The sequence below is a fragment of the Oncorhynchus gorbuscha genome, linkage group LG03 (assembly GCF_021184085.1).
Source record: "Oncorhynchus gorbuscha isolate QuinsamMale2020 ecotype Even-year linkage group LG03, OgorEven_v1.0, whole genome shotgun sequence".
NCBI lineage: Eukaryota > Metazoa > Chordata > Actinopteri > Salmoniformes > Salmonidae > Oncorhynchus > Oncorhynchus gorbuscha.
In genome coordinates this window covers 58,160,043-58,172,628 of record NC_060175.1, presented here as the reverse complement: position 1 = coordinate 58,172,628, position 12,586 = coordinate 58,160,043, and the positions used below count along the sequence as shown (strand labels likewise).

The window sequence follows — 12,586 nt, the reverse complement described above, 5'->3', positions numbered from 1 at the left end:
GAGTGCAAACATCCAAAGATCAAAGGTAAGCAATTCATTTTATTGCTTTTCTGTCTTTCGTGACCAATCTACTTGCCTGCTAGCTGTTTGTAATGTTTTGTCTACTGAGAGAGATGTCCTTACATAAACTCTTGGCATGCTTTCGCCGAAAAGCTTTTTTGAAATCTGACACGCCAGGTGGATTAACAACAAGCTAAACTGTGTTTTGCTATATTGCACTTGTGATTTCATGAAAATTAAATATTTTTAGTAATTTAATTTGAATTTATTGATGAAAATGATCCCACTAAAGGGATTGGTGCGTCAAGAAGTTAAGGGCTTGTAAGCAAGCATTTTGTTGGCGCATGTAACAAATAAAATGCAATTTGATTTATTTGAGTTTAAACCCATATTCTCTGTCATTATGGAGTATTGTGTGTAGATTGATGTGGGGAAAAATGTATTGAATCCCATTTTAGAATAAGGCTGTAACGTAACAAATGATGAAAAAGTCAATTGGTCTGAATACTTTCCGAATGCACTGTACCTAGACGTATCGAATCATCTTGGAAGGGAACGAACCCTAATGATTTCCCCACTACACGTGCAAACCTGCCCAGAAGAATATAGCATGACTGACCTGATTGTGCCACCAGCTGAATTTACTATATATGGTTACAAGTTCAATACGATTTGGCTTGACTGAATAGTTAAATGTGAGAAGTTCTCTAGTTAGAGTCTGTAGACTGGGCAAAAATCGTGGAGTGTACTTCCGCCTTCAGACGCATGGGACCTCAGCCCATAGAACTATAATTCGTTCTATATCTAAGCCACAGCGGGTGTGCAAGTTCTCCAGTCAACTTGAGAGGCTGATGTTCACCATGGGGTAATCAGTGAGTGAAAACAGAGCAGCACATCCCATTTTTTTGTGACTAAGACACTGTCTGGTGTTTTTCTGTTCAACACTGGAAGTCTACTGAGGAAAGCTTAGTGAGGAAAATTAGTATTGACTTGCTCTCTCCCCATTTCCTTCTTCGCACACACACACACACACACACACACACACACACACACACACACACACACACACACACACACACACACACACACACACACACACACACACACACACACACACACACACACACACACACACACACACACACACACACACACACACACACACACACACACACACAGAGAGAGACCTCAAACCCACCTCTACCACCAACTAACCATCTCCTGTCAGCTGACAAACTCAATGTCAGCTGACTGGGATCAAGTATAGCAACACTATTCTGAACCTCAGGGACAACTACAAATTCACCCGTCCTTGATAACCATCTCATAGCGTTTTGAAAAGGAGGTGAAGTGAAGATGATACAAGGAATCAAGGAAAGATTAATAGGGAAAGTGCCAAGTTCCTCATCCACGACAGCTGTAGGCTACAGGGATCCATCATCCTACACAACAAAACACACACCAGGAATAAAAACAAGCAACATTCTCACATAGTCACTGTCAATTAAAATCCACCTTACAAGGTTTGCATTTATTTAGGCACCACCTCATTTAAACCAAATGTCGCCGCAGTCACTTCCCTGTCTCAGCGTCTGACATTCTCCCAACGGAGAGCTTTATATCCACGGCAAATCATTTCAAAGATGCACATCTCCTCCTACTAACGTTATAGGATTGTTTTCGTTAGGCGTTCTGATGATGATGATCCGTTCCTTTTAGTGGTAGTTGTGTGATAACTACACAGATTTTTTTAAATAAGTTTTTTTTTAAAATTGGTTCGGGATCGTCTCAACGTTAACGATCCCCATGTCGTTTAAAAGTTCACAACCCTAGTTGGGAGAGAGGGGTGGTGAATGAGATGGAGCGAGAGAGGGTGCCAGACAATTATGAAAGGGAAGGACGTGTAGACGATGTCACCAACATTATCCCGTCTCCATTGATGAGCAACCGTCACAGCTGCTGTTGCATTCATTCCTGACACACATGCACCACACTCAACACACTCGCGAAAACACACACGTCTCGACATTAATGTTTGTCCTCTTGTCCGAGACAAGTTTAAAAAATAATATATAAAAATCAGACAAGAATATAGATTTAAGCTGTCTGAATGGACAAGAAATATATATATAAAATGTATTCACAATATCAATGACTTCGATCAGAAGAGGCCAACATGAGCACAATATTAAAATCTATTTTTCGTGTACATAAATAAAAATGTCAAATTATAGGTGATATGCATATTGGCTACAGCTTCATATCCAAACCGATGCTGACATGAGGCAGGAACCAGAAAATGTAGCCAGTCAAAGCCCTGTCAAAGCCGGAGCAGGGGTTTCTACTGTGCTATATGGAATTGTTTTAAGGTCATACCAAGGATCCTTTAGCTATTTGATATGGAATTTTAAAGTCCTCTTGAAGTATCAAATACATTTTTTAAATATATATATATATATATAATATATCTTATTTGATGAAAAATTGTATTTGGCCTTACTGCTTTTACCCCATACAAACACATTGAATAACAGATTCACTACATGGTACAACAGATAGCTGTCATCCCCCCCCCCCCCAACCCCCCAAAAAATGAACTTTGTTCTGAAGTGTCTATCCTATATCTGAGAGATAAGAAAGATACAGGAAACGTACCCTATATGACCAAAAGTATGTGGACAGCTGCTCGTCAAACATTCCAAAATCATGGGCATTAATACGGAGTAGGTCCCCCCCTTTGCTGCTATAACAGCCTCCACTCTTTTGGGGAGGCCTTCCACTAGATGTTGGAACATCGGAAGCAAGTCCCTACAGCATTCAACCACAAGAGCATTAGTGAAGTCGGGCAATGGTGTTGGGCGATTAGGCCTGGCTCGCAGTCAGCGTTTCAATGAATCTCAAAGGTGTTCGATGGGGTTGAGGTCAGGGCTCTGTGCAGGCCAGTCAAGTTCTACCACACCGATCTCGAAAAACCATTTCTGTATGGACCTCACTTTGTGCACAGGGGCATTGTCAGGGGCATTGTCATGCTGAAACAGGAAAGGGCCTTCCCCAAACAGTTGCACAAAGTTAAAAACACATGATAATCTAGAACATCATTGTATGCTTTAGCATTAAGATTTCCCTTCACAGGAATTAAGGGGCCTACCCCAAAACGGTAGTGGTGTAGAAGGTGTTTCCACTGCTCCAGAGATCAAGGGCGGCGAGCTTTACACCACTAAGGCCGATGCTTGTCATAGTGCATGGTGATCTTAGGCTTGTGTGGGCCGGCTTGGTCAAGGAAACCCATTTCATGAAGTTCCAGATGAACAGTTCTTGTGCTGACGTTGCGTCCAGAGGCAGTGTGAGTGTTGCAGAGGACAGATTATTTTTACGCCCTACACGCTTCAGCGGTCCCCTTTCTGCATGGCCATTCTACTGCCAATGTTTCCCTATGGAGATTGCAGGCGGTGTGTTCGACTTTATACACCGGTCAGCAACGGTGTTGTTGAAATAGCCAAATCCACTAATTTTAAATGGTTGTCCACACACACAAAAGTATTTAACCCCTTATTTGTGTCACTAAACAGTCTCCATATATACTTCCTAGAGCAAAACAGACATTTTTTAAAATATATTTTTTTTAACCTTTATTTATATTACCTTCAGTTAAGAACATATTCTTATTTTCAATGACAGCCTGGGAACAGTGGGTTAACTGCCTGTTCAGGGGCAGAACGACAGATTTGTACCTTGTCAGCTCGGGGGTTTGAACCATCCGGTTACTAGTCCAACGCTCTAACCACTAGGCTACGCTGCCGTCCCATAAATGTGTTAGTGAGAATCGCTTTTCCATAGAGGGGTCAAAAATGTTTGTAGGGCAAATCATTCGGACGCTAGATGATTTTGGTCTTATGGTCTGACAAACACTGCTCTAACTCCTTACCTTTCGCCACAGATGCGGAAGTGTAATATTTTTAATGGGGATTGCTTTATTATGCCAATTCTATTCATTTGTCTTTATAAAAGTACTTGGTTGTATGCAAAGAAGCTAATAGGCAGAGGGTAGCCTAAATTTTCTCAGATTTTCTATGGTAAAAAAAATAGTAATGCATTATATTTTGTAAAGTGGTTCCCTTGCGTCATACAATGGTGTAAAATAGTGTTAGACCATTTTAGATTTCTTTGACGAGTAAATAAAATCTGTCCTACCTGTCCAAAGGACACGTGGCTAAAAAAGTTAATGTCACGCCCTGACACACACGCAAACACACACTTCCTTTCTCTATTAACCCTCTTCTCCTTCGGTCACTACTTCGCTAATCTAACCCTAATCTGACCAGGGTCAAACATCAGAAAAGACTCACAGTTGAATTCTCAGTTAGGCTATAGCACCAGACAGACAGGCAGAAAGACCAGTGTTTTCGGTCAGCCTTCTCCCTAAAATCACTCAAGTGTCTTTTCTGCTTCCTCAATCCTCAAGACCACTGCAGAGGACAAAGTCCAGCTGTTACAGCTCTCTCTCTCTATCACACACACGCACGCAGGCAGGCGCACATATCAGGGGTACTTCAAGGACATGCAAGTGCAGAGATCCTGACACACACACGCACCTCCTCTCCCCCTGCTCTTACCTGCAGGATGCTCGGATGCCCATGGAGGGAGGTGTAGAGAGGATGGGTGCAGGCAGGACCGGAGATCCTCACTCCATACACCACAATACGACAGGATGAGGAGATGAGTGAAGAGGGGATGGGATCAGCGTGGAGATGAACAGAGTCCAGAAAACAGAGGGGAAAAGTACAAAGCGAGGAAGAGAGCGGGAGAGGAGAAGAGCAGTGCAGAGAAGGAGAGGAGGATAAGAATGAAGAGGAGAAATCTGTGAGCCCCAGTCTCGCTGCAGGCTCAGGCAAAGGAGCTAGACACTGCTGTTACTGCCCCCCCTCCTCTCTCCCCCGCTCATTCCCTCTCGCCCTCTCGCTGACCGAGAACTCTCCTTGGTTGTCGTCAGCGCCTGGCCCAACCTCCTCCCCTCTCTGCTCAGCTATGATTGGCTGACTCAGCCCAGCACTGCATTGCAGGTGATGAATGCTTACACCTCCTCCACCTCAGACCAAAACAACCTCCCCCTCTCATTTAGTCTTTCTTCTCGTTCTCTCCCGATGCTTCCTTCTCTCATTATCATTACAAAGCACCACAATCTGCATCTGTACCATCTCTCACCCTATTCACGCTCTTTGTGTTCACTACTGTTAGCAATGCTGCACAGCGTGGTCGTCTGTCTCTGTGTCCATGTGCCTGTGCATCTCCCTCTCTTTATGTAAAGTGGCAGAGAGTTTATTCATAAATTACTCAGCCCATTAATCTACATTACCGTGTTCCTCTCAATGTTTCCCCAATTATTACTGTTACTATGGAGCCAGGGGTACATCTGCACAGACTGAACACTGTCCTGTCACCTCAAAACATGTACAGCATAGTCTCCAAGAATCTAGGCTAAACAAAGATGATATTTGACCGTAATACATTTGCTTTTATTTTACTCAGATGGCTGTTAGCAGTGACTTGAGCAACAGACAGAGTAATGTAAATCCATATTCAACTGGCCACGGTCTTTACACCCCAGAGTATTTTTGAAGTATTGTGGTGGCAGCATAATGTTATGTGTACGCCCGTCACCGGAAGGGACTGGGCAGTTTGTCACGCCGTAGTCTTTGGAAAAGCTAACCCTGGGATTCAGCGGAACAATAACACAAATGAGTAATGCCAAAGACACATCAGAATGACTGTCCAAGAGGTGTTGTGTTCCTGAATGGTCCAGTCTCAGTACTAACTTAAATCTGCTTGAAAATCAGACACGGTTTGAATACTGCTGTCCATCCATGATTCCCAACCAAATCTACTGAACTTGAGCAATTTTGCTAAAAACAAGGGATATGTTATAATATGCACGGTTTATCAAACGTTGGTGCTTGCCTTCACTGCAGATTTTTACTAATCAAATCTACAAATAAAATTGATCAAATGTAATATGCTTTTTTTTGTAAGAGAAATGAAATACAAAATATATCCTTTTTATATTTTTACGAATATTTGTGGGCGGTCTAATTATTTTATTATGAAAAGGCTGGAAATGGTATATAATCTCCCATCAGAGTCAAATCAGACACAGTTTACAATGTGTGTAGTTCGCAATGGAAAGCCGAACCAAACTAATGGACGGACTGACAGCATTGCAAATGCTGTAGAGTTTAGATGAGCTGGAATCTGATTGCATTTTTAGCTTGATATCGACGTTGCTGATGAAGGGTCTTCATGTGATTGACATTGACTTAGTCTTCAAGCCCAACACTCAATACCTTTCCATATGTGGTGAAAGAATAAACCAGGCCAGCGGATGAGTGACTCGGACTGGTTTTGAGACTCGTGGAGTTTTACATGGCCAAAGGACATGGACAACTTCTTCACATAAATGTCACCGTTCCGTGCTCTGGAACGGTGAACAAACAGAGATGGAAGCTGCAGCATTCTGCACAAAAGATACAAGTGGAGCTACACTCCACATTAGTGATAGAGAGCGCTAAAGCTACACTCCACATTAGTGATAGAGAGCGCTAAAGCAACACTCATGGTGGACAGATGTCAAATAAGTGTTGGCATCCTCAGCACCTCATGCATCCCACTGTTGCCATCGGCTGTGACCAAAAAAAGAAACCGGAGACGGTGGCAGACCACAATCGCAGACCACAATGTGTGGACTGTGGACCCGAAGCATAAAGAATCGATTGATTCATGCGTAAAGGAATGGCTATAACACACTGTCAAATACAATCAACAAATGACTCATGGATATAAAGTGCCTTCCGAAAGCATTCACACCCTTTAACTTTTTCCACATTTGTTTTTTTTTGTGTGTGTGAATTTTACACCTTTTTCTCCCCAATTTTGTGGTATCCAATTGTTTTAGTAGCTACTATCTTGTCTTATCGCTACAACTCCCGTACGGGCTCGGGATAGACGAAGGTTGAAAGTTATGCGTCCTCCGTAACACAACCCAACTGGCCAAGCACTCACTAACCCGGGTGACGCTAGGCCAATTGCCCCACGGACCTCCCAGTCGCGGCCAGTTACGACAGAGCCTGGGCGCGAACCCAGTCTCTGATGGCACAGCTGGCGCTGCAGTACAGTGCCCTTAACCACTGCGCCACCCGGGAGGCCCCCCCCCTTTCCACATTTTGTTGTGCTACAGCCTGAATTTAAAATGGATTAAATTGAGATTGTGTCACTGACTTACACACATTACCCCTTAACGTCAAAGTGGATGTATACAAATTAATAAAAAATGCAAAAATAAGTCAACCTTTTTCTTATGGCAAGCCTAAATAAGTTCTGAAGTTGATAAAGTCTGCTTTACATTCATAATAAAATGCATGGACTCACTTCACTGTATGCAAGGGTTTAGCACCATTTTTGAATAACTACCCCATCTCTGTACCCCACACATACAATGACCTGTAAGGTCACTCAGTCGACCAGTGAATTTCAAGCAGAGAGTTCTTCCAGTGGTTCGCAAAGAAGGGCACCTATTGGTAGATGTTTTTTAAATTTTCTTAAGTAACCGTTGACTGTCCCTTTGAGCATGGTGCAGTTATTAATTACACTTTGGATGGTGTATCACAAAGCCCAGTCACTACAAAGATACAGGCGCCCTTCCTAACTCAGTTGCCGGAGAGGAAAGAAACCGCTCAGGGATTTAAAACAGTTAAGGAGTTTAATGGCTGTGATAGGAGATGACTGATGATGGATCAACATTGTACTTACTCCACAATACTAACATAAATGAAAGAAAGCCTGTACAGAATAAACATATTCCAAAATGTGCATCCTGTTTGCAACAAGGCACTAAAGTATACTGCAAACTTTTGTCATGAATACAAAGTGTTAAATCCAACACATCACAGAGTACCACTTATATTTTGAAGCATGGTGGTGGCTACATCATGTTATGGGTATTCTTGTTATCGGCATGGACTCTTTTTTAAAAACAGAACAGAGCTAAGCACAGGCAAAATCCTAGAGCAAAACTTGGTTCAGTCCGCTTTCCAACAGATACTGGTTGGATGTGTTAGCTTAGCTACCTGACTGCCATTCCAAGTTAAACCACCAGAAATATGCTAACATTCCACCAAACTTGCACACAATGCAACAATTTGTCAAGTCAACAAACGTGATGCCTAGATCTCCCTGTGCGGTGTAGACTGCGTAAAATGGCCTGTTTTTGTGTGTCTACATGTAAGTCAGAATGTCTTTAGTCTTTAATGATCAGTAAAAACTTTGTATTGAGAAGTCATGATAAAAACCACACATACACACACTGCCCCTGGAAGCAATGTCACCACAATAGCTGTTCATCAGGAGCTTCATGAAATGGGTTTACATGGCTGAGTAGCTGCACACAAGCCTAAGATCACCATGGGCAATGCCAAGTGTCCAGCTGGAGTGGTGTGAATCACACTTCACCATCTGGCAGTACAAAGGACAAATATTGGTTTGTTGGATGCTAGGAGAACGCTACCTGCCCCAATTCAGTGCAAACTGTAAAATTTGGTGGAGGAGGAATAATGGTCTGGGCCTGTTTTTCATGCTCGCTTAGTTCCACTGAAGGGAAATCTTAATGTTACAGCACACACTGATATTCTAGATGATTCTGTGCCTCCACCTTTGTGGCAACAGTTTGGGGAAGGCCCTTTCCTGTTTCAGCATGACAATGCCCCCATGCACAAACCAAGGTCCATATAGAAATGGTTTGTCGAGATTGGTGTGGAAGAACTTGACTGGCCTGCACAGAGCCCTGACCTCAACCCACCGAACACCTTTGGGATGAACTGGAACGCCGACTGCGAGCCAGGCCTAATCACCCAACATCAGTGCCCAACCTCACAAACGCTCAAGGCTGAATGGAAGCAATTATAGCAGCAAAGGGGGGGACCAACTACATATTAATGACCATGATTTTGGAATGAGATGTTCGACGAGCAGGTGTCCACATACACTACATGACAAAAAGTATCTCCACCAGTATGCCTTATTTACATTGAAGAACCACTAAAATAGTTATTTAGGCAGCAGCTCTTGATGAGAGGATGACATGGAATGAAATGATAGTAATCAAACAAAACGTAATATGCACAAATGAAATATTTTACTTAAGTAATGTGAATAAATTATTGTTAATAAGTGATAAGCAGTAATGGGCAGTCACTACCATCATGGGACTTGTATTAATTGTTTTATTCTGTGTTACAGCATTCAACCCACATAATAATGCATAGTGCATTTAAAGATGCACTATGCAGAAATAGCTCTGCCATTTCCTGATTGCTAAAATTCAAGTATTTCAGTTTGCTACAAAACCAGCAACTATAGTGTAGAGAATCATTGTTCCTCTGTGAAATATATTTCTGATCTACATGACCAAAAGTATTTCCACACTATGAAGTTGGAATAAGTGTGAAATGATGAAAATGATAATGCCCTTTTAGTGTAAGAGTTCTTTGAAAAGACAGCTTGAAATAACAGCCTGCTTTGATGGGATGGAGTTGTAGCCTGCCTGGTGACATCACAAGGCGGTAAATTAGTTATTACACCAATAAGAGAGTTCCAAACCTTTCTGCCAATAACAGCAAGTTTTCAGATTTCCCCTCCCCACTCAGACAACTCCCACAGTCCCAGCAAACTTCTTGCTTGAGAAATGACTTTATGCTAAGAAGCCATGTGTTTCTTTTCGACAACTTAAAATTGAACACAATCACAGTATGGTACTTACTTGTAAAAACAGCTACATTGGACCTTTAACTTCAGGCAGGAAAAACACCAGAACGTGACTTGCCAGCTAGGCTAAGAGTTGGCCTTTTCTTAATTTCCTACGTCTGCCTCGTCCACTCACAATCAGCTAGTTAGTCAGTGAGAGACTATCAGTCAGTCAGTGAGAGACTATCAGTCAGTCAGGGAGAGACTATCAGTCAGTCAGGGAGAGTGTCAATCAGTGAGGCAGTCGGTACAAAACAGTTCATTTACAACAGTAGTTCTGTAACCTATCTGCACACACACACACATACAGTCTGCAGTGCTCCTTCCCCAGCCCCTACCGCCCCTTCTCCTCATGTCCTAACTAACTCAGTCTCACTGCTGGGAGGCTCTCTGCAGTCCAACACACACATACTCACTGCAGGAAGAAATGGGTTACATAAAGAGCAGGAGCAACGGCTATGCAACGGCTATGCAGGCAGAGCGAGATCAAGGATGAAAATGTAGCAGAGAATTATTGTGCCTGAGAAAAACACTACAGTAACATACAGCCCATTGCTGGATAATAAATACAGTCCAGTCCTAGATAATAAAACTGGAAGTGACTGGCCTTCCCTTTCTAAATCTGTGGAACAATGGTTAGGATTGGCAGGAAAGGAATAAACTAGATCAGGGGTTCCCAACCTAGGGTTCGTGGCCCCCATAGTGGGTGCCAACATTTTGAGGACCTTGACTTGAGAGGTTAAAAACAAATATATCACACACACACACACACGATGCACCAATATTACATTTTTGGCCAATACCGATATCCATTATTTTCCTTGCAACAAAAAAACCCTGATACAGATATGAAAACATTTTTTGTGGCCTTTTAAGCATTCCAGTACAGTTAAATAGTTAACACACACACACACACACACACACGGACGCAGTGGCCCAAGGCACTACATATCACTACAGTCCCTGGTTCGAATCCAGGCTGTATCACATCCGGCCGTGATTGGGAGTCCTATAGGGCGGCACACAATTGGACCAGAGTAGTCCAGGTTTGGCCATCATTGTAAATAAGAATTTGTTCTGAACCGACTTGCCAGGTTAAATAAAAGGTTACACACAAACGCCAAAAGGTAATTTTGTTGGCATTTACGTGTCCCCATTACCAGTAAAACATAATCAAAACCTATTTCTTTCACTTACTTGCTGTGCTGTTTCTTTGTTCAGTTGTTTCATTCTCAACCAGGATTTCTATGGAACGTCGTTTGCGGCTTTGCGTGTCAAAAAAGATACACGTCAAATCACACCATTTGACGTGTCAAATAAGCTTGTTGACCAATCAGGACCCGAAATGACTGCACGTCACATAATAATGTAACGCGATCATAAATATTTTACGTAGTTATTACACATTGATTACACTATCACTCCTATTTCATATACGATACATCGATGTGTATGCTACGATGCTGGTAAAGTTGTCTCGCGCAACTACAGTGCTTGTCATTTAAAAAAGCTAGCTAGCTCATGGATGCAATGTTCTTCCCCCAAAACATAGCAAAACGACAATCTGTTTCAGTAGCTATAGCTAGCTCGCTAACCAAATAGCTAGGTAGCTAACTATACAGCTAGGTGTCATCTAAAATAACCCTAGTTTATAAGACAGTTCTTATTTGATTTATGGTGGTCGGACCCATCTACAGTGGAGCAAAACATTATTTAGTCAGCCACCAATTGTGCAAGTTCTCCCACTTAAAAAGATGAGGACTGTAATTTTCATCATAGGTACACTTCAACTATGACAGACAAAATTAGAAAAAAAAATCCAGAAAATCACATTGTAGGATTTTTTATGAATTTATTTGCAAATTATGGTGGAAAATATGTATTTGGTCAATAACAAAAGATTATCTCCGTCCTTGGTCAGCTCTCCCGCTATCTCTCTCAGAATGACCATCTTGATCCAAATCAGTCAGGTTTCAAGACTAGTCATTCAACTGAGACTGTTCTTCTCTGTATCACGGAGGCGCTCCGCACCGCTAAAGCTAACTCTCTCTCCTCTGCTCTCATCCTTCTAGACCTATCGGCTGCCTTCGATACTGTGAACCATCAGATCCTCCTCTCCACCCTCTCCGAGTTGGGCATCTCCGGCGCGGCCCACGCTTGGATTGCGTCCTACCTGACAGGTCGCTCCTACCAGGTGGCGTTGCGAGAATCTGTCTCCTCACCACGCGCTCTCACCACTGGTGTCCCCCAGGGCTCTGTTCTAGGCCCTCTCCTATTCTCGCTATACACCAAGTCTCTGTCATAACCTCACATGGTCTCTCCTATCATTGCTATGCAGACGACACACAATTAATCTTCTCCGTTCCCCCTTCTGATGACCAGGTGGCGAATCGCATCTCTGCATGTCTGGCAGACATATCAGTGTGGATGACGGATCACCACCTCAAGCTGAACTTCGGCAAGACGGAGCTGCTCTTCCTCCCGGGGAAGGACTGCCCGTTCCATGATCTCGCCATCACGGTTGACAACTCCATTGTGTCCTCCTCCCAGAGCGCTAAGAACCTTGGCGTGATCCTGGACAACACCCTGTCGTTCTCAACTAACATCAAGGCGGTGGCCCGTTCCTGTAGGTTCATGCTCTACAACATCCGCAGAGTACGACCCTGCCTCACACAGGAAGCGGCGCAGGTCCTAATCCAGGCACTTGTCATCTCCCGTCTGGATTATTGCAACTCGCTGTTGGCTGGGCTCCCTGCCTGTGCCATTAAACCCCTACAACTCATCCAGAACGCCGCAG

At 43.1% G+C, this 12,586-nt stretch overlaps 1 protein-coding gene across 5 annotated transcripts in view; it reads right to left on the bottom strand.

The window, feature by feature from the left end:
- LOC124031630 (SRSF protein kinase 1-like) overlaps positions 1–12,586 on the bottom strand; it is a 59,014-nt gene that overhangs the window by 37,464 nt on the left and 8,964 nt on the right. Inside the window, exon 1 of one of the 5 annotated variants that reach the window (XM_046343117.1) lies at positions 4,614–4,837. The exons of the other annotated variants lie outside the window; for them this stretch is intronic. Coding sequence (XP_046199073.1) covers positions 4,614–4,636 — 23 coding nt within the window. The 5' untranslated portion in view covers positions 4,637–4,837. Of the gene's footprint in view, positions 1–4,613; positions 4,838–12,586 lie in introns of those variants that run through there. 5 annotated transcript variants of the gene reach the window in all.